Raw genomic sequence first — 24,944 nt, 5'->3', positions numbered from 1 at the left:
ATGTTCTGTAAATTGGCTGTACAGTTGAACAGAAACTAGTCTGTTATCTTACTGAAGATTGGAGATTCAATAAAGGTCTGAAAATTGTATTTGGATGACCAATGACAATATATTATAGAAAATATTCTTCAAACAATCTTTGTAATAATTCATACTACGCCTAGAAATAACATACCTGACAAACACTGGTCATTACATCTGTTGTACCTTAACTTTGTTCGTCCCGTAGATCATAGATACATTATATCAAAAGAGCCATCAGATAACTGCAAACCTTGGGGACTATCTTTTTGAAAGCTAGCATGTTGGTTCTGCACTCAAGCCAGAAGCTAGTTTGATAAATGGCACTTTTTGGCTCGAGTTGATTCTCTCAGGCTGCAAACAAATCCTGACTGGCAGACTGATGGAGCGTCGCAGCCTGAGAGTAGGAGGAGCTTAGGAGGAACAATTTAGGGCAGAAAGGTTCCTGAAACACTTCACTCTGGCCTTGTTAGTGGATGAATGAGTTGTTATGCATATCTTACTGCGTCTTTCGTCTTATTTGTAATTCAAGTGAAGACACATATTTTGCCTCCAAAAAGGTACATCTTATTCAGATCCCTGAAAAGCAGTCTAATGCTCAAAGTTGTTCTTTTTCCTCAATGACATGCAGGATGTAGAAAAAGTGAGAGACAGAAAGATTAATGAGAAGGTGACAAAAGATGAGCATTGTGGGTGTGGCTTGAGTCGATGTGTAAATTCACATTTGAAAGTTTTCTTTTAATAATATGCTCAATGTTGCACAACAAAGAAACACAGAACCCCCGGTTAACGCTATGGTCATCAGTCGGGCTAAACTGTCAGTTTAAATGATTACAACTATAAAGATTTTAAAAAGAAGTTGTTCTCTCAAGTGCTTCAGCTACCACCAAACATTGTCTAAGCAAAGAATAATCAAAACTGTCACTTTTGGTACCCTAGATGGACACAAATAAACTCCTCCCATTTCACATCTACAGTATGTGTGTTTGAGTTGGCATCAGGGAACACAGGCAGGTGGGTGGGTAAGTAATGTGTTTGATACCTTCATATTGAGCAAACCACGGTGTGCGCGCGTGTGTGTATGTGTGTGTGTGGCTTGAGGGACTGGTCTGTGGGGAGCTGATTGCGCGGTTCTCATTATGTGGCCAGTGGCTGTAATGGAGTGTGACAGCAGCGTGCTGTGCTCTGGATCTCTGTCCTTCCAGCCTGCAAAGCCAATTAAACACACTCTGCCCTGCTCTGCCACTGCCTAACCCAGCATCACTCTCCATCATTTGCTCCTTCCTGGCTTCTATTCATCCCCACAACCTCTCGTCCTCCACCACCACCACTACGACCACCGGCTCTCCATCCTCACCTTAACCGTCCCCACTCACTCTTGGGCCTTACTTTCCATCTTTTGTAGCGGACTCTCTCTAACTAAGCCCCACACGTAGTTCCAGCTCTTTCCTCACTCTTTTGCTTCTGGTCTTTTTTATTGTCTGTTGTCACACGGCAATCAAAAGCTCCAATTGCTTCTGCCCTCCCTTCTGTTTCCCCGAGCCTCCCCATCACGCAAACCTAACGCCTGTCTCCTTGTGGCTTGAAGCGGGGGGCCAGAGACAGACTTTCTGGGCTGCAGGGAGAGAGAGAGAGAGAGAGAGAGATGACAGCTTCCCTGTGTGCTGCCACACACACACACTAAAAGGGAGAGAGGGAAAGAGAGAGCAATACTTGGTTTCTCAAGACCCAGAGCAGTCACAACCACTTAGGAGGAAAATGCCCTGCAGCACCAAAACACACATAGTCCATTTATCACTCCCTCATAGTCTCCTAAATTGTGTGTGCTCACGCAAGCACACACACACACACACACACACACACACACACACACACACACACACACAATGTGTGTGTCTACTGGACTGGATTCCTGGTTTTTAAGTGTTTAAAATCAAGCCCTTGAAAGTGCAGTCTGTATCAAAGACTAAAACATCTTTTGACATCTTTCCTCCTTGTGTGAATCCCGCTGACAGCACAACTCATGTAGATGCAATTAGTGGCACACTTCACTCCCTCCGAGGGAATGTGTGTGTAGGCGTGCACAGTGTTGAAGGGTTTGGTACCTGTTTTGAACCAGCCGTCATCAGTGAAAGACTCTGTGGTCTCTTGAGGTTTGTTCCAGTACTCCTTAAAGACAGAGGGACCTCGAACCATGAGCTCCCCTTCTTTCCCCTCCAGACCTGGACGTACCTGCAATCATTTCAGAGGTAAAGGGAGAGGCCAAGATAGATGATATAGACAGTTTGAAAGAGTTGAGCGCACTATCCACTCGATGCAATAGCCAACATCTGCAAGGCAATACATTTGTTATGAAGGCAAAATACTGTATTTCTATTGGAAATAAATTAACTGGCTTTTACAGTAAAGTATAGAGTCTTAAATTCAAAATCAGTTAGACATCATGACATATTGTCTGTTTTTAATCCACTGTCTGAAGATGAATCGGCTTAGAAAATGTTACTTAATTTCTTACCCGAGTCTCACGGTGATTTCCCTCCACAATGTTGGTGTTTGTTGTGTTATTCATGACGATCCGGACTTCGAAACTAGGAAGTGGCAATCCTACGGCCCCTGACAACAAACAAAGCAGAAACACACACACAAAAAACACATGAGTACAAAGGGAAAGTAGACTATTGAAAGCCAGATGGGATAATTTGTGGTGCTTTTACGATGTTGAACACTTATAACCAATAGAGTGATTGACACACAGTGCATGATTTCTACCACACTGGAAGTGCTCTCCTTCAGATGGCATTAACCTCTGTCCGCAGGCCATAACTAGGTGATTAAATGCTTTGCTGAGATTGTAAAAACACTAAACTGAACGCCATTTGTCTCAGTCACCACAAGTCAGTTGACTTGTACAGTAATGGGGATTTCTGGGACAATGTCTGATGCAGCAGCTGTTTACTTCAACATCAAGTAAACACCAAATAAGTGAAATCTTATAAACCAATACCAGACCCAGAACACACTCCATGAAATCTTCTCAGATTCTCAGAATGAGACCGAACTGCAGCATTCATGGCATTAAGTCAACCCATAATTCACAATTTCACTCTCCTCCAACACCCACATTGCCAGTCATACTCTACTATTTTATGTCTTGTGCAGTTTCTGACTCGACAGTAGACTTCAGCCCTTCAGTCCAAACTACCGTTGAGTATTTCACACGGCTTTTTATTGCAGCACAGTTGCTTAACATTTTATAATTGAGCTGACAAATTATAAAATACAATAGGGACTGAGTGGTAAAACTATTCATAACTGTTAGCTGCAGGAATGTTTAAGGGAAACTATCACTAAGAAATGTGTAAAAAATGTGTTACAAATTGAAAATCCCCACATGTACTGACACCACCTGCAGCCTCCATCTTTGTGTGTGTGTGTGTGTGTGTGTGTGTGCGCGAGTTTGAACTCCTCAGTTAAGTAATTATAGCAAAGAGTGCAATGGGGATACACGAGTAAGGCCTTAGTGGTCTTCTCTTGCCTTGAGGCTATTATGACATTTCACAGACCACTGCTCTCCCAATAAAGAGCAGGTCAGGTCCTGATTAAAGAGTGATTCTCTCACTTCATATTGATCATATCCACTCCAGGCATGATTGGCAATGTCTATCACACACCATCACTTGCTCTCAGTCCAGCAGAGAAAAAAACAACCGGCACACAGAAGTAACTAGAAGTTTCTCAGAAGACAAGCAGGATGACAAACAAGCTTGAGTCAGAAGGTTAGACGAGCTGAATTCAGCCAAGTTATAATGATCAGTGCATCCTGAACCGCTATATTCAGTGCGAACAAGGTTCATTTAGACATAAACTCCAGGTGGCTTCGCTATCTTATATTCATTCGTGACGGTATGAAGGATGCACTTGACCAGGAGGACATCAAGGAGAATTCAGACAGCTTCATCAGAACTGCTGGTCGGACATTCGAATAGCTTTGGAAACCCCCTTTGCCTGTCACAATTTGTTGGCTGGTTTATTGGGTCATAAATAGTTGTGATAAATTATTTTATTGTAATCTTAAGAACATTGTATTCCACTTTATGATATTATTACAATAATATCATAGCATCATTTTGCAAGTGCATCCTTTTAAAAAGCGATGCACCTTAAATTCTTAATATTCAGCCATTAAATAAATTTAAAAAAATAAAATCACAAAACAATAAACAAAATGGACTGTGGGCTTTGCTCACAAAGATTGCACTAAATATTAAATATTAAGAAGAGTTATTGATTCCTTACCAACCAATATCCTGCCTATCAGTTTACACATGGTTATGACCTTTTTTTAACAAACAAAATAGTAGCCATAGATTAAATAAGTAGTAACAACAACAACAACACTACTCTCTCATTTGGCTCAAAGCCGAAAAAGTAAAAGTTATTTAAGCCATGTCCATAAAATGTCAAGTCAATATTTTTGACAGGTCGACTCCTCACATATCTTTCCGTCATGGCATTGGTTGTCATGGCATTGGTTGTCATGGCATTGGTTGGGCTGTGTCCAACCATTTCTGAAACCGACATTCCAACATTCACGGCCACTTTACACCGTGGTATCTGCGTGGAGGTGAGAAAAGAGCCAGGGTTTGAACTTCTCGCTCTCGTTCTCTTTTTTCCATTCGGTACACAACTACTTCTGTCACTTTTCATGTTAACAACTGGGTGCAACACAACACATGTTTTCCTGGGTAGATTGTCTGCAAATGTGCACTGGCATCTGAAATTTAAACAATATTGTGATTGCCCTCTTTTTATGATGGCTTTTCCCTTCGACCTTAAAGTGTGGCCATCCAGAATAACTATAAACATATTATACATAAAGAAAAAATATATATATTATATGTATTTTCTTGCATAAATCAACCCTTAATGCCTCCACATATGGGTCACCTGAATAAAAAAGTCCCCCATTGGGATCAAGACTGTCGGGTTTGGACTAATTGATGTCAAGAGTAAGTTCCTTCAGAGTTATAGTTCTTTCAAGGATAATGCTGCTTTAACTTGACATTGTTCAATTTTAGTAATAATTCTACAGTTTTTATTTGTCTCCTTTTCCAAATATGTTTGGCTGGCATGTTTTGTCAAAACCCATCTAATCATCTGATGATTTGTGTTTTTGCCCCGTCAGATTTCTTTGATATCCCGCTACATTCCCAAATCTCCAAATACAACATGTTGAGTTGAAGGTTATTAGCTATTGGAATGATGGACGAAACTGTAAAAATAATGCTGAAGGGAAACTGGGTAAATAAGAGATTACAAAGCAAAAAGAAAAAACAAAAGATACATCTCTCTGCCTCTCATCCTCTGATCGGGTGAAGATGAGTAGACCGAGTAATCTTTGCTTGAGCTCTTCACCCTGTCCAGCAAAATCACCTCCATCTACAAAATGACAAAAATAAGACTTGTCTCCCTCAATTACGTGTCGAAAATCAATTTAAGGGTTTGTTTCAGGGAATCTCTCTTCTTGTCTACGCCCTACTCTATCATCATTTTTTTTCATCTCACATCAGGAGCGGTAGAAATCTTGTAGCATTTGGGTCTCGATGATTCAACAAGATTGAGGGCCATTTTGAAGAGTACAGGCAGGTTATAAATGCTGCATGCTCTGTGGGAAAAGGTCTATGTGGAGTGGAGAAGGGAATAGGTCCAGATAGGAATGTGTTACAGTTATTCTTCCAAGAAGTTAATAAAAGACACAAAGCTTTGGCTGGATGACATCAGACGGAAACCAACACTTGGGTGTGACGCCATCTATGCTGTCTTTGTCAGTAAAAAAACAAAGAAAAAGGCTGAAAAATTGAAAGAAAAATAATTACAAAAGATGAAAGGGATAGTAGTGAGAGATTATTATGAGATGAAAAGAACACAGATGAGCTAATCTAACATATATACATGTCAACAAGGGCTATATGACCTAGAAAGCCACACTGCTGTTAATCTGGAATGCTCCAAAACTGTAGGCTACACAATAAAATCGGGCCAATTAAATGCCCTAAATACAGTAGAAAAATATTAATACAATTGCAGTCAATAAGAGTGCAGAAAGAAAAAAAAGTGAGTGTGTGTACAAGAGGGTGACTCCACTCCACTACTCTTCTGAGAGTGTTTCCTGTGGTTGCTATTGATCCATTTTAACCTACTTAAAAACAAGACAAGAACACACTGACACAAACAGGCACACACTCATGCCTGCATACAGTCACACACACACGCACACTAACGTACACACATCTTCCACAAAGTCTGCAGTGGAAACATCAATAGAACCACAGCCATTCTTAATAATCACTCGAGAGGACTCAAACAAAGCCTGCTCAGTTTATGCCTAACATTACCTGACAAACAAACAAAACAATTCCCCAACAAAAGAGCAGACACAGGATTAAGCCAATCCACTTGCAAGCTAATTAGCTTTACCTGTAAGAGGAAGAGTTGGCTGGGGAGCAGCAAGAGAAGGAGAAGGTGGGGAGGGAAAGAATGGGGGGAGGACAGGACGAGACGTGAGAAGAAAGCAACCACCACCAGTCTGACCTCATTTCCAGACATTGCCTTTGTTTTTGTACGCGTGAGGGAGGTGTCGTTGGGATCATGGGGTTTTACCTGACATCACAGCAGAGGAAACTGCCAACGATCAAAACACAACACATGAAGGGAGGGAGGGAGGTAGAATATTCTAATATATTATTATAGAGATATTTGAGGGCTATGTGATAAACAAAAGAAAAGTTACCAAGTGTGTGGTCACACCGACAGCTTGGTTTCTTTGGTCGAAAGTGCAGAATAAACCTTGAGAGTTGGCTGAATCAAACCAGGTGTCATTACTGCGGTTGCATCATATATTTGTAAACCCAGGCAATAAAGTAACAGATTATTTGTGGGCGTATCCAGTCCGTAAAGCTGGTGTACCTGGGACGCGTGAGCCCCTGAGAGGGTTGGACAGTGCCATGCCGATCTCTGTCATGCCGTAGCGTTCCAGCAGTGTGTGTCCTGTAATCTCCTCCCAGCGCTGCAGAGTGGGAAGAGGGAGAGCAGCCGAGCCCGAAACCATTAGCCTAGAGAGAGAGGGAGAGAATTAAAATCTAATTTAAAGTCTATCAGGACTGGAAATTAGCAGGAGTTCAAAGTAATGATGGCTTTAAAAGTTTAAGACCATTTTTGTACATCCATATTATTTGTTGCGTTGTTACACATTCCTAGATGATGTGGGTGATTTGTAAGAGTCAATGAGTTAGTTAGAATTGTGTCGATAAACTCCTGCACAATTTGATGAAAAACCAAAAAGTAGTTCAAAATATTGTCATTACACAGCCAACAAATTAGGAAAATGTGGACACTTGGAAAACATTGATGATGCATAACATCTCACAATGAGAAGAAGATTAAATGTGTTATTACATTATTCCTGGGCATCATCGAAAACATATCATGGTGGAAATAAAAGACCCTCTGAAATCAATTGTTGGTCACTAGTCAAATATGTATGCACACATTCAGACCCCTCATTGCTCCTCGTCTCTCAAGTCTCTGAACCTCCGCAGGAGGGATGAACACCATTCTTCCAAAAGACATTCCCATATTCAATATGCTGGTGCTGGTGATGGTAATGGAGAGCTCTGTCTGCCACGTTGGTCCCAAATCTCTTAAAGGCGATTCATTATTTAGATCTGGTGACTGCGAGGGCCATAGCATATGATTCATGTGATCATAAATAAAGCAATACAATGACATCTTCAGCCTTGTCGGGAAGCAACTTTAAGTTTGCTGCATGTATTTATTACGGCTTTTTCCTTTAATTTCATATATATATCTAGATAAATATATAAATAAACACACATCCATCCACATAACACACATAAACACACATACATGCATCCATCCACATATAAATCAACCCATGAGTAAGCTGTCTGCCATTGATCCCGCAGCCAGTACCTGATCCTCTCTTTGCAGACTGCTTTGACAAAGTCCTTGACGTGAGGCTGTGTGAAGTGTTGATCATAGTACTGGATCAGCTTAGAGTAGATGGTTGGCACGGCCATGAACACATTAACCAGGGGAGCCTTGGAGCTTAACAGCATCTCCCACACCTGGAACACAGAGAGAGAAGTACGACATATAATTGAACAGGGAGGAAGGCAGAGGGAGATAAGGAAAGGCGAAAAGGAAATAAGTGTATCTAATGGACATGGCCATGCAAACTAAATTATTACATGCAGACTCATTCGATTTGCGCATGTCAAAGTGCCGTTTTATTCTTTTATTTGATGTAAATGGGAGAGTAAGGTCCGGACAGTAACCTCAATATAAACCTGTCAACACAATAAAGAAAAGACAAGAACAAAGATGTGTAGATTTGTAAAGGTCAGGAGGAGGAAAACAGACGACCGCCGTAGGGCAGAGAAGGCATGTTGGCCAGTTAGGAGGTTTTCTGCACAGCTACTTTTGACCAATGTGATTGTTGGCTGTTGCAGAAGGAGCCATTCGTATCCTCCGCTGCATCAAGCATGCTGCTTTAAACATGCATGCTTTAATGTGCATAAGCATACATTATGAACTACTGCCATGCTCATATAAAAACACTGTTCAAATAGCATATAAACTCACTTGTTCAAGGACAAAGCTTTTTTTACACACCCCGCCCCACCCACTCTATCTCCCCCTCACACACACACACACACACACACACACACACACACACACACACACACACACACACACACACACACACGTCGCAGTAGACGATGAATTAAGTGAAGGTGAACGACAGCTTCTCCCCCCTGGGAGACAGTCGCTCCTCCCCTACTGTCTCCCCTTTCCCTCCCCTCTCAGTCTACTTATCTTCACTTCTTCTTCTTTCATTCTACCTCCATTCCCCAAGTGCCTCTTTTTCATTCCATACCTTCATCTCTGACCCCACAGCTTCCCTTCATCTTTCTTTCTTCCCGCCACCCTTTGCTTCCTATCTCACATTCACTTACCTCCTCTCTCCATTTCGTAATTTCCTGCTTCGCTGCCTCTGCAGTCTCTCGCCCTCGCCCTCTCTCTCTCTCTCTCTCATACACCTAGACACATACTCATAGACAGAGAGATGCCGTCTCTCCCCTCATCCATCTCACCTACAGTCGCACCATATCCTTCTTAATACACCAGCAATTTCTAAACCCTTCCTTCCACCTCGTTGTAGACTCCCTTAATCTATTATCTATCTAACTTCTCTCACCACCTCTGCCCCAAATAAACAAACATAACTGAAATATGGCTGAGATGATCTCACAAGATCATTACAAGTTGATATAAAAATGGTGGGGCGTTCACAGGTCACCAGTTCACATACAGAATAGAACTTTGTGCAGACGGATTATTAACCGAGTGTGCCCTGACAATTCTGGTTGGTGTCTATCAAGTGCAGTGGAGCGCTTCCCCCAAGTCCAGTCTGGAGGGGAGAGCAAGGCAATTTATGTCCATCAAAGAGTTGAACTCTACCTAGGGGACAGGATGTGATGAGAGCAGAGGGCCATGGCCTGCATCCTAAACAACTCTACGGTCTACTCAGGCCTCAACAATTGACTCCAAAACACTTGCTAATTCTTGCGAAGAACTGGATGCTGAACGTCAAAGAGTCTGAAGCACTGAGTATCGAAAACTGTCAGGTATCAAAACTAGGCATTGACGCTTGGTCAGATTTCTTATTCAATTTACTCATCTTTTGATCAGTCATTTCCTTTAAATCACGAATGTTGAAATGGTTTATCCTCTGGGGATCATGAATGTCTGTACCTAATGTGCCAATACATCTAATAGTTGTTAGGCTATTTAACTGGATACATTTCAACTTTGTGCTGCTGTTGGCACCAGAGGAGAAGTGAAGGGATCACCAAAAGCAGTAGGCTTCATCCTCCGGGGGCCATGAATGGCTGTATAAAATAATATGGGCATCCATCCAATAGTCGCTGAGATAATTCTGTCAGGACCGAAGTGGTGGACAGATGGACTACTGCATAAAGATATTGTCATCACTTAAAATAAAACACAAAAATGCTCCCCCAAGTCTTCTCTTGCCTAAACCATTAATGTATGAAATATTACTTATATATAAAAAATTATAGAATAGGCAGATGTGAGTTTGTAGGTAGCACCTCATAAAATAAAATGCCTTTATCTGGGAGAGAACACAATGAATGGATGCATCATCTCTCCCACTTTCAATAATGTATGTGAGTTTTATGTTTGTGTGTTAAAATAGAGTTAAAATAAGAGTTGCTGTGATGAAGTTGTCAGTCCAGTAGGGAATGAAATAAACAAAGTAAGAGTATCTGCTCCCGTCAGTCTGCAGCAGCATACTTGAAATAGACATTCTGGATCACAATTCCTGCACTGAAAATGTTTGTCACTATCTCCGTGCAAAATCAGAACAAAATCAATGCCGGCCTCTGCTGCCTGGGCTACCCTTCAGAGATCTTAGGGGATAGAAGAGACAGACTATCGATCACTTCATCAATGTACTGTTACTTCAGGAGGAGGAGAATAAAGGCTTTTTTCTGAGGGGGAGAGGAGGGGTTTTGTGATTTGGTACGCAAGGTCAGGGATAACAGCTGCATACTGATATAACAGTGAAGCAATACCCGTGTTGACAGATATGTCCTTTAAAGACCTTTCCTTTCCATCTACCTTCACTACCGCAGCTGCAGAGGACCTGACATAGAAACAAAAACACACATACATTAAAAAACATGTGTACTGTAGCTATACCCACGATATGTTTAAAAGCCCCACACACACACACACACACACACACACACACACACGCTTACTACCCCATCTTCCCCTCCTTTCTCAGGGGCAAACAAGCACCATCATTCCTCAATGTCAGCTCATCGATTGATCTGCTGCTTAAGCCCCTGCCGTGAATCGGCATTGGTCAGATACAAAGCCACACAAGGCAATTCATCACTAAGCCCCAAACACTTAGTTTGACAGTCAGAGAGGGAGGAGGAGGAGGAGGAGGAGGAGGAGGAGGAGGAGGAGGAGAGACTGATAGGAGAGAAGAGAAGAAGTGGGGAGAAAGGATGAAGAAAAGTGGGGAAAGGGAAAGGGAAACACTGATAGAAAAAGAGGGATTGATGTAGCTTGATGAAGTTGAATGTCTTTTTAACAGCACCGTGTCCATACAGAACTTCTACATCTGAAATACTTCTCATAGTCACCACCCAAGACAACTGCTTCTTTTGTTCAAGAACAAGAAAGAGAGGGAGACACAGTGCAGTTGAGACCTTCTGAGGCTGGAAATCAGGCAGCATGATGCAGGTGGCGCCCACCCAGAGTGGGCACAGCAGCTTGTTCACAATGCCATGCACATGGTGGAGCGGCAAGGTGTGCAGGATGACGTCATCTCTGGACCACGCCCACTCTGAAAGCAGACACTGGACCTGAGGTTGAGGGGGTAAGCAGGGGAGGAAAGAAAGGGGGGGGGGGGTCAGCAACCTCAATCAATTGCAGATATTTGTCTTTTTGTTTTGTGGTGCCGTCGAGTTGTTGTTGTGCCTGGTTTCATACTAAACTGCTATTCAAACCTTAATTAGTAATTTCCTGCTGCTGCAAGAATTACTTCTGACAACCGCAGCGACGAGTGAATTTGGTTGCAGTTGGAGAGCATAATAATAACTCAAGATCAGTATAATCTAACTGCATTATAACTCATGTTGAGACTCCAGGTGGCAGCATGCTGTGTGTGTGTTGATGTGGTGTTTTCGACGTTTGAGCCGTGTGTGCCGGGGTTGGTATAGCGAGACCTATCAGTTGGTCTTGTATTGTGGTCTTTGATTTAGGTCCTACTTAGTTACTTTTGATAATCGGTACCGCTTTCCTTTTAGAAAGTAGTTTTCACTTGTAATTGTTAATACATTCCATATTTGGTTTATTTGTCAGATGTCCTTGACTCTCTTTCGCTGGGTTTATTTTACTGTTCCTCCCTCGTTCCCTGGACCTCAATGGAGGAACGCAACAGTGGAGACATTGCTATACATCTCTTCAACAACTGATTTCTCCCTTCATGATATGCAAACTGTACAGAAAGAACACTAAAATCATGATGTTTATCATTTATGTTGCCATCATTATAGCTTCTCTCTCTCAGTATGATGTCATGTATGTTTTTGTATGTTTTTCGCAGTTAGCAGGAATAAAAGAAAATTAACAAACATACATCAAAATAGGCTCAGTTCTCTCTACCGTTTGATGTGTCATGTTTGTGAAGCTATACCACCTTTTAAGTGTCATACAAGGCTGGAATTGTAAATGCAGAAAATTAGTTACCTCAGGAATAAAGGATATACATGTCTAACTTCTTCTAGTAAAGTACATTTTATTTATACGTGTAGCTCTTAAAGAAGAATTTGGTCTTGTACGACATACAGCAACCTCTATCCTTAATTCAAATATGGAACAAACTTCACTAACTCTCCATTAAGGTTAATTTAGTCAGCACAATTAGATTTGATTATGGTGGGCATGGCAACAGATTGAACTTCATTCTTGTGCTGCTGAATCCACTTGTGCTATTGCTCTGCAGTATGCAGGGGAACTGTGTCTGTGTAAAGATGTTGATGTGTGTTGCTGTGAATATCAATTAATGGAGGAACACAAGAAATGTGTGAGTAGGCTTAATCTAAAAAGCTTATGCTGTTCAATTTATGTCAAGGCTGTGTGACAATAATTATTTCTACATTAGAGATGCATTTAATTGCGTTACATTGTACAGGTATCCTGGTTATTGTGTTCTGTTCACTGTATTTGTGTTAGCAGATAATATAGTATACTCTTCCCTTGTTTATGACCAGTGAACACTTCTACCACATGCTTCTGAAGATGCAAATTAATTGATGTTTACATTTACTGGGAGAGAACATTTAGTATATATATATATATATATATATATATATATATATATATATATATATATATATATAAATAAAATAGACATTGTCAAAGACAAAATGGTGGAAGATTGGGATCAGATCACAAATTTGGAAGTTACACAGGAAATGAATTTTCCTTTCAAGTTTGCTTTAAGTCTTCATTCATATACACCTGACAGAGCTGCTTTCAAGGAACTCCTTCTTTCAGATGGATTTCATTTTCCACACTATTGGACATGTAGGTCAATTTAAAAAATATCCAGGAAAATCTTCAGATCTCTAATGGCATAAATTAGTGATAATTCAGACATCTCGACTGGAACAAAAGAGGAGTGATGCTAATCAGGGAGTCAAATGGGGATGTCTAAACATTTGAAACATGCATATATTTTACGTGTCTCCATTTGTTGGAGCTCTGGATCGTCACTTCACCGCATGAAACATCAAATGTCATGTTTTAATAGGCCGAAATCAAACTCAGAAGACAAACATGAACAGCATGAAAAAGATAATGTAAATTTAGCAATTGCGGGGATAAAATAGTTTGCTAATTCTGAAGTTACTGATGTCTGAGCTTCCTAAAGCACCGGTACACACCCACATGGAGGCGTTTAGAGCCCCTAAATATTCTGGCGACTGCAGACATAGCATGTTGATTTGTTATAATATTTTACAGTATTACATAAAAACTATGGTAAATACAATTTCTGTAACAGCGTTACTTACATTTAGCTGCCATAAAGGTGTAGGATAACCTAACAGATACAAAGGGTTCATACACAACACACATATCTTGTTCCACTGCTGTGTCAAAGGTTTGAACCAATCTTTTTCACTGTTGATACACATGTACTGTCAAACTAGAAGCCAATGGGACTATTTACAAATATCTTCATAAGTTATTTCCTAAATTGTTCTTGATAAAGGTACAGTAAGTGCACTTGAGTTTCATGGCACGTTCTTTAACTGCAGACTAATTTGTACTGTGTTATTATAATGCTGAATTCCATCGCCCTCGAAAACTTAAAGCGCGTGCCAGTTGATCCTAATTAACACAGAGCAACGACCCGCTAGTCGGCATTAAAGTGTATGAAATTACAGGGCTGTGTGCGTCATTGAAAAGAAAAGTTGAGAGAATTACGAGCCTATGACCAAGAAGGAGTTGAAATGTAATTCTCCAATGTAAGTATGGTTTAGAAAACAACATTTACCATGGCGTGGATGCTTCTGTGTGTATGTAGAACTCCCTTGGGTCTCCCTGTGGTACCACTGGTGTAGATGAGCATAGCTGGCCGATCAGCCCAGTCTGTGATGTCTCCTGTCTCCTCCTCTTGGCGGTCCGTCCCTTCTGAAGTGTCCAGGTTAGAAGTGGAGGGCAGTGTCAGACATGGCAGTCCAAGCCTCTGTGCCAGTGGCTCAAGCGTTTCAGCGTAGGGATGCCCTGCCACTAGCAGTGAACTCTGGGAGTCAGAGATGACGTACTCCAGCTCAGATTCAGGGTGTTTTTGGTAAAGTGGCACTGCCGTCCCGCCACTCATCCAAGCAGCCCACTGTGCCACTGTATAGGACGCATCATTAGCACACAGGAAGGATATTCGTTTCCCTTTCAGACCCCCAAAGTCAGAGTTGAGGGCGGTGCTGATTCTACCTGCAAGACTTAGGCTGCTGCTATACAGCTGCTTGTAGCTGTGGCCGCCGCTGCTGTCGATGATCGCAAGCTTATCTCCAAATGCTGGCGCTCTTTTAAACACTGGCTGCTGGTGTATCCTTGATGATGGCGCTGTAGTCCATCTATGGGCCCCTCTTTGAGCCACAGTTCCCAGTAGCCATCGCCCTGGCTTTGATGGGCTACAGGTTTTGTTAAGAGTGGCTTTCCAGTGAGGTAATGTCCACTTCAGGGAGCGGCAGGCAGCAGCAACACGTCCAGACAGCATGTTTGAGATTTTCAGACCCTCTGGAGTCAGAACATCAAGACGGCTCCATCCTCAGCCTCTGCACACTGCTATCAGACATCTGTGAGCTAAGGGGGAAATCAAGGCTTAGTTTCATCAAGCAGCACACAAAGTTTGATCTATCCGTAATATTTATTTTGATCAGTTGACAATCCCTTTTCCTTCACTTTCATTCATCCAGCACTATTTAAACACAAACTCGCTGCACGTGGCTTCAATGTTGTGCTTATTATATCACTTTAAAATATGGTGTGCAGAAAGGGTGGCAGACTAAAGAAAAAGCAGCTTGTGTGTAACCTTCTCGCCAGTGAGACGACATTCAGTCTAACTGTGCGCACGACAATGAAGTGAAACAACGTCCAGTTTTATCACGGATTCGTTCGTTGTTCTTCATGTCAAACACGTTATAGTATTCAGTGACGTCACAGGAATTAACGTTAAGCTAATGCTGTGAACCGTAAACGTCGATGTGACATTTGACATTACTTAACGTTAGGTAACGTTAACTGGCAGTGACAGATGGCAGACAACCTCGATACTGACCGTGCAGCAGCATACAGTAAAATATACTTTCTACAGAGAATACTACATAAATATTTCTAAAGTAATATCCATGCTCCGCCGCACAAAAAGCTACCGTAATCCTTTATTATTCACCTTACCATAAATATAAGGCGTACCGTCTTGTAGTGGAGGACGGTGCAACAGTATTAATCTTCCGGCGTGAAACTATTTGCTTCAATGGTTCCTGCATCGTGAGTTCTGTACACACTGCAAACCCAGCTCATGGGTGACAACTGACTTTAAAAATGTTGTCCAAGAACATTGTGTGTTGTCACCTTAATGATGTTTTACTTTAAAGGAAATTATTTAAATACTCATCTCTGCATTTAATTTTTTATTTTTAGACTACTACTTTGTAGGATACTCGATGTTGGAGGTATTAGTAGTTTATAACTCTTTGCTAGTTTCATTACAGGCCACAGACAGGTCGTTTAAGATACATTTATCATTGATTACAGATCTACTAGCATGAGTGGTTGTTGTTATCTGCCATCCTGTGATTCTTAACTCAGCTTGGTGGTTGTTGTCCTTCATTTTTTAGGACCTGCAGATCCAGTGGAGATGCTGCTCACCAGAGATGAGGACAGGGGAAGGGGGAATGCAGTATACATGCAGTTACCACACACAGAGCTGTGTTTGGCTTTAGATCACATGCCAGTCCTACCGCTCAGTGTGCCAACTAGCTTGGCTGGCTTCATCATCACAGTGCAAGTGGGCACATTCAGCCGCCAGCTGGCAGTCGCGTGCCTCAGATAAGAGAATGGTACAGACATGGCACACGTTCAAAAAGTTTTCACTTCCCTCCCCAAACCCCCTACACTGAAAACGATGATGGCATGTTCCTAACGAAATTGGAGCCTTTGTTTCAGAGAACTCCCCTCCACTCTCAGGAATAGTATCGTCAAAGACCACTCTTCCCATTTGTGGGGAGAACGCTATTCAAGGGGATGCTATGCTACCCCGGCAGCAATGTCATTTCCAGAGACGTCTTTTATTTGTAAGCCATTTGCACAGTCTTTAGTCTTTTTTTGATGCAGATGGCAGTGCCGCATTTTCTAAAGATTCAACCTAAAAAAAGATTGAATGTCGTCTTCGATGAAACAAAATAGGGCTCAGACGACCCATGTTTTTGGATTTGTTTCCTGGAAGTTGGCCACATTTTTGCCTTGCATTGTATGGGGACTGGAATCTGATCAGCGGAAAGGAGTTATCTGCAGCTACTGGAGACAGCGTGGATGGTGGAAGGACGACGATATAGTGAATCGCGTATATGTCTGTTTTTCAGGGGTGAGAGGACACGACATGTCTACCATAAGGAGTTCTGGTTACAGTTATGGCAAAAACATGATTAGTATCCAGCAGAAGCTGGCATTCTTTTGCAGTGGCCTGCTGCCAACCCACCATTCAGCAACGGGCACCTGAAAGGATCCAGCCACTGTTGGGCAAGACGGCCGCGAGCAGGCGCCAACTCCCATCTTGGCAAAGGACTGCGTCTGAGGAAAAGAGAAAGCGGGAAAGAGGGGACCCCCCACAGATCTGTGAGAGAGGCTGAGATGGTAACACAAACCGTGGGGAGTACCCAAGCATGTGTCAGGTTGGCATCAATGTGAGAATCTCTTGGCAAGCGCTCCGCTCTCTCCCCTCCCACCCCAGCTCACACACAAACACACTGTTGCCCTGCTTGGAACACATGGTACATCAGCAGCGGCATCTGGCCGCGCTGACTCCTGGCAGCTGCGCTTCGTCTTCGCCAGTTGGGAGTCTTGGCACTGCCACTTCATCAACTACCTGTGGCTCCTCCTGGGTAAAACGCCGAGCGATGAATTATTCCGAGGCTGCAGCTGCAAACTTGACTTTCATCCAAGAGATTCACTGTAAACATATGACTGCCTCACAGAGCACATGCCACCCACATACTAATGCTCGGTTGACACCGTGGCTTCTGCGCGGAGGGACTTACAGTATGTGACCTCATGTGAGGGCATGGTTCTTTTGAGATAAAAGATGAACGATGCTTTGTGAAGATTCCCTCCACGATGTATGTCAAACACAAGTGCTTCCAAAGATGCTCGGGGAGAAACAAACCATGGACAACTGGAAGCTAAGAGTTTTTTTTTTTTCTTCTTTTAAAGCATCAAATCAACAAAAGCACAGTGAGCAAAAGTGGCAGTAACATTCAGAAAGGCACTGCATTTTGGGCTCAGTGCTCTTCCTCTGGCAGCTTTGGACCATCTCTTGTAGAAATGGTGTTGAAAGATCAAATCAAAGCACAGCCAAGGATTACACTGAAAGGAATTTCCCTCCCATTTTTCTAATGAACGAATGGACGAGTGACCTTTCAACTCTGCAAATATTGCCTCACATTGCATTTCTAATGGACTTTTTGACAACCAAGGACATTTGCCTGAAGTGCCCTGAATGCAATTTAGCTGTGACGGCTTTGTCTGGAGATTACCCCATTATATTCTTTTCATCTTTTGTCTCGGAATGTACCATCTACTGTTCTGGATGATTCCCCTTTGTCACTGAGGTGCTGAATATCAACTCTAGTCCACCTGTAAAGTGACTTGTTTGGGTTCTCTTGCAATTGATTTCCTGATACATTCCCAGGGAACTCTCATGCTCTCCAAGTTTGATAGCAGCTTGTACAATATTTAATTCACAGTATGTTTACTGTGATCATATTTGCAGTATTAAATGGCAACATGAACAGTAACCCACGTTTTGAATCATGTTGATTTGACTCTGTTTATACTTGAAGTAAAAGAAAGGAAAGCAGCAGAGGGAAGTAAAAATAAAAGCAGAAAGCTGAAATTTGATGTCAGGAATTTTTGACATCCACTAGATTTATTTAGACTGGTTTGCTCTCAGCTACTCAAGCACAGCGTGACCCAATTTGAATTCAAAACTTGTTGTGTTAGTATTTATTTCTAGCCTTGTTTCAAGAGAAATGTTAGCAATCTGTCAAAATTTGACTACATCCCTCTCCCTTACACACACACACACACACGCACGCACACACTCACACACACACACACACACACACACACACACACACACACATATATATTCTCTCACATTCTTCTGTGGGTGTTAGTCATCTGACAGTGACCCAGTGGGAGTTTTTTCTCCATCTGTGTCGGTCTGACCCATTTTAGCCCTCGGCCACGTCCAACTGTTCCGTTTCCCGAACATATGTGCGGTGGCAGGGGGATAAGCGAACCGTCGCCGCGCGGGACCTGCAGACACACACTGCAGATATGGACCCTGCTTTCCTGTCTGTCTGCTTCCCACAGCATATGTCATCATCAATACTGGCCCTAAGGATTCACACCTTGGTGATTTGAAGAAACAAAACTGCTGCCTCTCCTGAGTCGAGGATATATGTCTGTTGTGAATATGATGATCAGACAAAGTGAATCTTTGGAAGATTTTGGATTGTGTGTTTTATTTTTGTTGTTGTTATGTCAATGCACATATGTGTTTACTGTGAAAAAAATATGCAGTCGTCATGACTTATTCCGTATTCACCCGTAATTCTTTTGTTCCTAATGGTCAGCCTATGATTGGGCACTTGACTTGGTGGACAGTCTGGCTGCAGATTTGTGCAGATCATAACACATGCCAGTGAGGGCAGAATAGGCCGACCAGACGAGGGATTGTTTTTTTCCCCCAAGTGGTCCATGTTGGCAGATGAGATAGTATCACTGCACAGAGCCAGGACCCACTGGGGACTGTGGGGTGTGAGGCACATATGGGCAAACAGGCTGCTGATGAGCTGCTTACACGAGCCTCTCATCATGGCCTTAGAGAGAGATATCTCCACTAGAGGATTTGAAGTGGCTATATGCTGCGGGTCTGCTTTATTTGGGTTGGCACGGGATACTAACTGTAGAGAGCAGACAGGTTTGTTTGCAGAGAGGCTCTGCCTTTTATATTTGATACAAATCCATTGGGGACAAACACTGTATATCAATAAAGGTTGTATGAAGATGCCTGCAACTTGTTGTTGTAATTTACACGTTCCCTGAATAACTGAGGCAGACGGCACAGTCAAATGGATGGAATAAAGTTGACTTAACTGTAGTCTTAAGGTAACTCACTAAATAAATGATATCCAACTTCCTGAGCTACTGGATGTAGTTTCGGATCGCTGCATTTTTTGATGGCTTTCCACTTATGCCTTATTGATTCTCCTATTTCCGTTTTAACTCACACACATGAAAATGGAAACTCTTCTGTTAGACAGGCGATCAGGACTTCCGCTCTTCCATCTAATTTAACGCACTAACTCTGTCCTGCATCCTCAACACTATGTGGCCTCTGAACAGCGGAAGGGTGATGGTGTCTCTTTCAAACAAGCGGGCCAATGTTCTGCCAGATGTAAAGTGAAATATTTAGGCATTCTATCAAGCATGTTTATGACACGGCTTGGATACTCAGAGTTTAAATCATGCTATGGTTGTTTCTTATCCCCCTGAAAGCCTTGTACATTTCTGTTTAGCTTTTGTGGACATGGAAGGGAAAAAAAATAATTTTCCATACATCATCAATTTATTTCTTCTGCCATGCAAAACAACTTGACAGTCATCTTTCTTGTTCCATCATCTGCAAACATGCACAAACTACAGGCTGGCACAAGCACACCACACACACACACACACACACACTGAGTCTGCCAGGCTGCTTGGGTGGCGTGTTGTTCTCTGGGAGACGGAGCCATATGTTGTCTAGCCTCCCAGGGAGAGCAGAGCCTACCGCTGCACTGTTGTCCGGACTCTAAGGGAACACCTCAGCCATGAAACTCTGACTATTTCTGTGGATTTTGCAATTTGAGAAAGCCCTTGTAGTGCATGTACTCAGTGTGGTAGAATGAATGTTAAACTAAAATAAATTATATAAACTGGTATATATGATGTAGATTTTACTCAAGATAGAAATGTGTATTTATGAACCTTTATCCACACTTTGGGGAAGACATAATGAGGAACAAGTGCGGTCTTTTACAAGGGCGCTAACAGGTTTTCTTGTAAATTTTGGAAAGAAAAAGGAATACATAAACATACTGTAAATATTTTCTGTGTACTTATTGGACGATATGAAGTGCTACCAGCAGTGCAGCGTGAACACTTCTGTTAAACTGTAAACAAGTAAAGAGCCGTAGAGAAAGATTCTAGACAAAGGCTAACCTTGCAGTGAGAGGACCTGACAATGCCTCTGCACACCTGCAGATTAGAAGTCTTGAAAAATTAATTACAGCCCGGCAAAATGAATAAAAGCTTTTGTTCACTTGTGCCTTCTAAGGAATTTAGAAGCCCTTGGATTTGTGGTTTCTTATCAATTTTAAGAGAATGAGAGACAAAGAGGAAAAGGGAAAAGTGAAAAAAGTGAAGTTGTAGAGTGCAGAGTGATTACAAGAGTGTGTTTGGATACCTCTGGTCAGGAGTGCGGGGAGGTGATGGGTGTGTTGGCTGAGAAGGGGTTGAAGGAAAGAGTGTGTGTAAAGAGTGTGTGTAAAGAGTGTGTGTGCATTGACTGGAGGGGCAGGGGATGCATGTTCAGAATGTATCTTATCTGTGTGTTCATTACTACTTTGCATTTCAGGCACAGAGCTTGGGTGCTCCACTAAATCGCAGGAAGGATTGTTAGACACGCGTGTTATTAATTTTTTCATGGTCCCTGTGGCGTCTGTATGAATCTTAATGCTGCTGACTGGGCTGCAGCTCTATCGACTTTCTTTAAAATATGAAGAAGCTTTGCTGGAAGCGCCCGGGGTCATTAGCTGAAGAGTAGGCGCAAATCCCTCACCGAGGCTGCTCTGGCTTCGCCATGTTAAATGTGCTCTTAAAATATTCATAATCATACTCTTGCCTGCACACACACACTCTCTCTCTTTCTCTCTCTCTCACGCACACACACACACACACACACACATACACACACACACACACACACACACACACACACACACACACACACACACACACACACACACACACACACACACACACGTGCACACAGACAATGCACCAGGGACACAATGGGATCAATATTAAAATGTATTCCTGTTTTGGTGTACGGTTAATTAGCTGCGGTTCTTTTAAACCATGAAGTTTGAGAACAGATTAACAGTATCTTTTTGTACACAAGCTAATATTTACTTTTGCTCCATCCGTGCGGACATAGACAACATGCACATCAGTGGATGTTGACATATGGAAACCACCGAAAACAAGGATTTTATTGTGTACTGTTTCTTTAATATTTTACAAAAACGTTTTAGTATCATATTATGAGTGAAATATGCAGTGACTTCTGTTTCACAGACACACTGTGACTTCTTTTACACTTAATTTGTATATGTTCATGTTTCTATAATTCATTTTGGATTTGCATTAAATTTGCATGAAATGTTCTCAAACTGGCATTTGATCCACTGTAATGAAATGGTTAAAGTATGCATTTCCCATTGGGTTACTACATTGTCTCCTTTTTTAACAAATATGTTTATTATTAATTTTTCTATTTAATTTTTCTATATAAAAAAAACAAACTTTGATGAGTAACAATAAAGTCAGGATATGGACGTTATTACAGTTTGAAACTGTATTTTTATGACGGGGTGTGTTGACATTTGATCTGTGGATGTGTATCAGATAGCTGGGGACAGGCAAAACAAAAAGGCTATTTTTGGCCTTTTCTTGAGCACTGTGACTCTTCGTAGCAGCTAAGGATGAGTTCACAGACTGATGGAGATACTATACTAACTTAAATCAGCAGTTGTGTATTTCTGATTGTTACAAGTGTACACATACACATTTTTGGCTCCTTGCAGCACTCTGCTACCCAATCCTCGTTCTTCACTTCCTCTTTTTTTTTTTAGAAACAATACATCTTTACAGAGATACATATGCAGGACAACTGCCTTAGCCAAAGTAGTTTTTATCAGAAATGCAAGCAGTGCAATACATGCAGTTTGACTGATTTGTGTTTTTGGAGGCCGGTTCTGATATTTGTGCCAATACTCCTTTTCTTTACATTTAAACTTTGCCCAAACCAAAACAATATTCGTGCAGTTAGCAATGCAGTATCTATTTTTTGGCAGCAGTTAAGACCTGAAACAGCATTTAGACTGTAGAGAATTAAACTTCCCCACTGAATCGCATTACAACAATGTTCTAGTGCTTGAGACATTTGCACAATACTGTACAAGTGAAGGCACCTCAACATGAGTGACATTTTACTGGATTACAAGTACATCTAATGAGCCGAACTAAACCGCAATGATTTGTGGAAGTCTATAGAGAAATGGGGTGCCCTGATGTTAGGGGTTTCAGACACAAGTACCAGGTTTGAGTCTGGCTGGGGACTTGTATTGCATTCCATTCACCATCTTCCTTTTTTCCTTTCACGTGTTTATTGTTGACTCTCATACAGAGAAAACATATCCACAAAATACTTTACAGCCGGCAAGGGCAGAGATCACAATCGATATTTGAATTCACCGTCAATATAAATTAAACAAGACAACATTTATTAAAGAAGTTAATATTTGATGTGTGACAATGGAAATACATTTTAGCATTTACTTGTTTGTCTGACGTTAACCTGATATATTTGTAACAACCAATATTGACAACCTGTGATGACTATCACGATTCAGCACTTTATCATCAACTTATGTCATCAATTTAAGTGAGCTCCATAAGGACCGGCCGTACTTATCTAAAAGCAGCAGCAGTAATTAGTCCAGTGTGATTACTGAAATATATATAGACATTTTAATAATAAGCCTTTTCCATGTTAATACCCATGATGCCCCTGGTAATAAAAAATGGCATGTGTGTCATACGCGCTGTCCCGTGGTTGGCTGTAATAAATTGTCCAGTAAAGAGATCTTAACTGAACTAACCATTAGCTGAACATGACCGTGCTATTTTTACCCCTGGGTAATTTGAGCAGGAGTTAAGTTACGGCACGTCAAAGGACTCCGACATGTGCGAGACAGGTGCTGCGATGGAGACCAGGCCAAAACAATCACATCACTACAGAAAGGGACGGTCTGTCTAATTGGTGCCTGTTTGTGTGGCACACTGCTGGACAATGGATCAGGGCTGGCAGACGTATCAGGGGGGTGAATGATACGCACGATCCACGAGAACAATACCACGGGAACAATGGGAGCAGGCAAGCGCACGTGTCGGTTTGTGTGTGCTTGTGTGTGTGTGTGTGTGTGTGTTTGTCCAGAGACAGACACAAAGATAGGAGGAGGGTGGGGTGCAAGAGAGAAAGTGAGGGGTCTCATGAGTCCATACGTTGCTCACACTTAATATTCTTTACTGTAAGTGATAATTAGCACATATAAGTACTAAAGTAAGCGTTTCCTTTTGGAGGGACTCTTATGCCGCTATGTTTTTTGAATAAATACTATATTTACTATACTCATTAAGTTAATACTAATAAGATAAATCATGACTGGGTTCTTAACCCTGAATTCACCATGTTTTAACAGTTGTTGTGCAAACACTGATAAAGCGAAGACAAAAAAAAAACTTTTTAATGCAGCATAAAAAAGCTGTAGTTACCTGCAACCTTTAATCATTTCACTCGACATGCCAACCACTGAACAGTATATGAGTGCAATGCAGTAAGCTAGAGCAGAACCTGGACCAGCTACACCATTACAATGCTTGTAACAAATTAAAACATTAATATTTAACAACTTGGAAAGAATCAGTCTTTTGAATGAGTCATTTTTACATTGGTTCAATTTACGGCTAATATTCCTTACTTTTCCTCAAGTTTGAATGAGTAGTTTTAATGGATTCTTTGTACATTATGGAGCTTCTATTTTTTACTAGGTAGCTTGAAGGCTATGACATATTGTTTTCACCACTGAATACCAGTTTATTTATATTTTGGCTACTAATATAATGTTGTCTTCAATCAAAGTGATGTTTCCTTCTCAGATTGTTTATCACAATATCTGTTAAAGACCTACAAATGTTCAGTATATCACAACTGAAAAAACAGAATACTTTGTTTTCTTCTTCTTCTTCTTGTTAATTAACCTGTGACCTTTGAGAGATCTTGACCTTTAGGGTTAGGAATCCCTTGTGTAGTTAACCTGAGATTCAAAACTAGTGTACTTACTGCAGCAACACATTAATGCATCTTACAGTTAAAGGATGTTTTATATCCTTTTACATTGAACTTTCACTAAGGAAAAGGCTTCATCGTGATATTGCTCCAGATATTCTCCCCCACCACCCTTTCCAGTGGTATGTATTGATCTGTGTGTAACTTAATGTTGGTCTTTATGGCTACACTGCGGTTAGACAAGCCAGTAGGAAAACTACTTACTCCAGCCCACCAATATAACGGAATCAATCCATTAGGTGAGTATTGAAACTGTGGTTACTTTCCACAACAT

The 24,944-nt window shown here is 41.5% G+C and overlaps 1 protein-coding gene across 2 annotated transcripts in view; it reads right to left on the bottom strand.

The window, feature by feature from the left end:
• The window catches only part of acsf3 (acyl-CoA synthetase family member 3), a 28,009-nt gene extending 12,346 nt beyond the window's left edge, over positions 1-15,663 (bottom strand). Inside the window, exons 1-8 of one of the 2 annotated variants that reach the window (XM_034529442.1) lie at positions 15,610-15,660; positions 14,644-15,015; positions 14,207-14,553; positions 11,352-11,507; positions 8,014-8,168; positions 6,988-7,133; positions 2,537-2,634; positions 2,127-2,253 (exon numbers count right to left, since the gene is read on the bottom strand). In XM_034529442.1, coding sequence (XP_034385333.1) covers positions 2,127-2,253; positions 2,537-2,634; positions 6,988-7,133; positions 8,014-8,168; positions 11,352-11,507; positions 14,207-14,553; positions 14,644-14,929 — 1,315 coding nt within the window. In that variant the 5' untranslated portion in view covers positions 14,930-15,015; positions 15,610-15,660. Of the gene's footprint in view, positions 1-2,126; positions 2,254-2,536; positions 2,635-6,987; positions 7,134-8,013; positions 8,169-11,351; positions 11,508-14,206; positions 15,016-15,609 lie in introns of both variants that reach the window. The other variant, XM_034529441.1, reaches the window with a different exon arrangement.
• Between the last annotated feature and the right edge of the window lie 9,281 nt (positions 15,664-24,944).

This window comes from Cyclopterus lumpus, chromosome 3 (genome assembly GCF_009769545.1).
Source record: "Cyclopterus lumpus isolate fCycLum1 chromosome 3, fCycLum1.pri, whole genome shotgun sequence".
Classification (NCBI taxonomy): Eukaryota; Metazoa; Chordata; class Actinopteri; order Perciformes; family Cyclopteridae; genus Cyclopterus; species Cyclopterus lumpus.
This window is presented reverse-complemented; position numbering and strand designations above follow the sequence as displayed.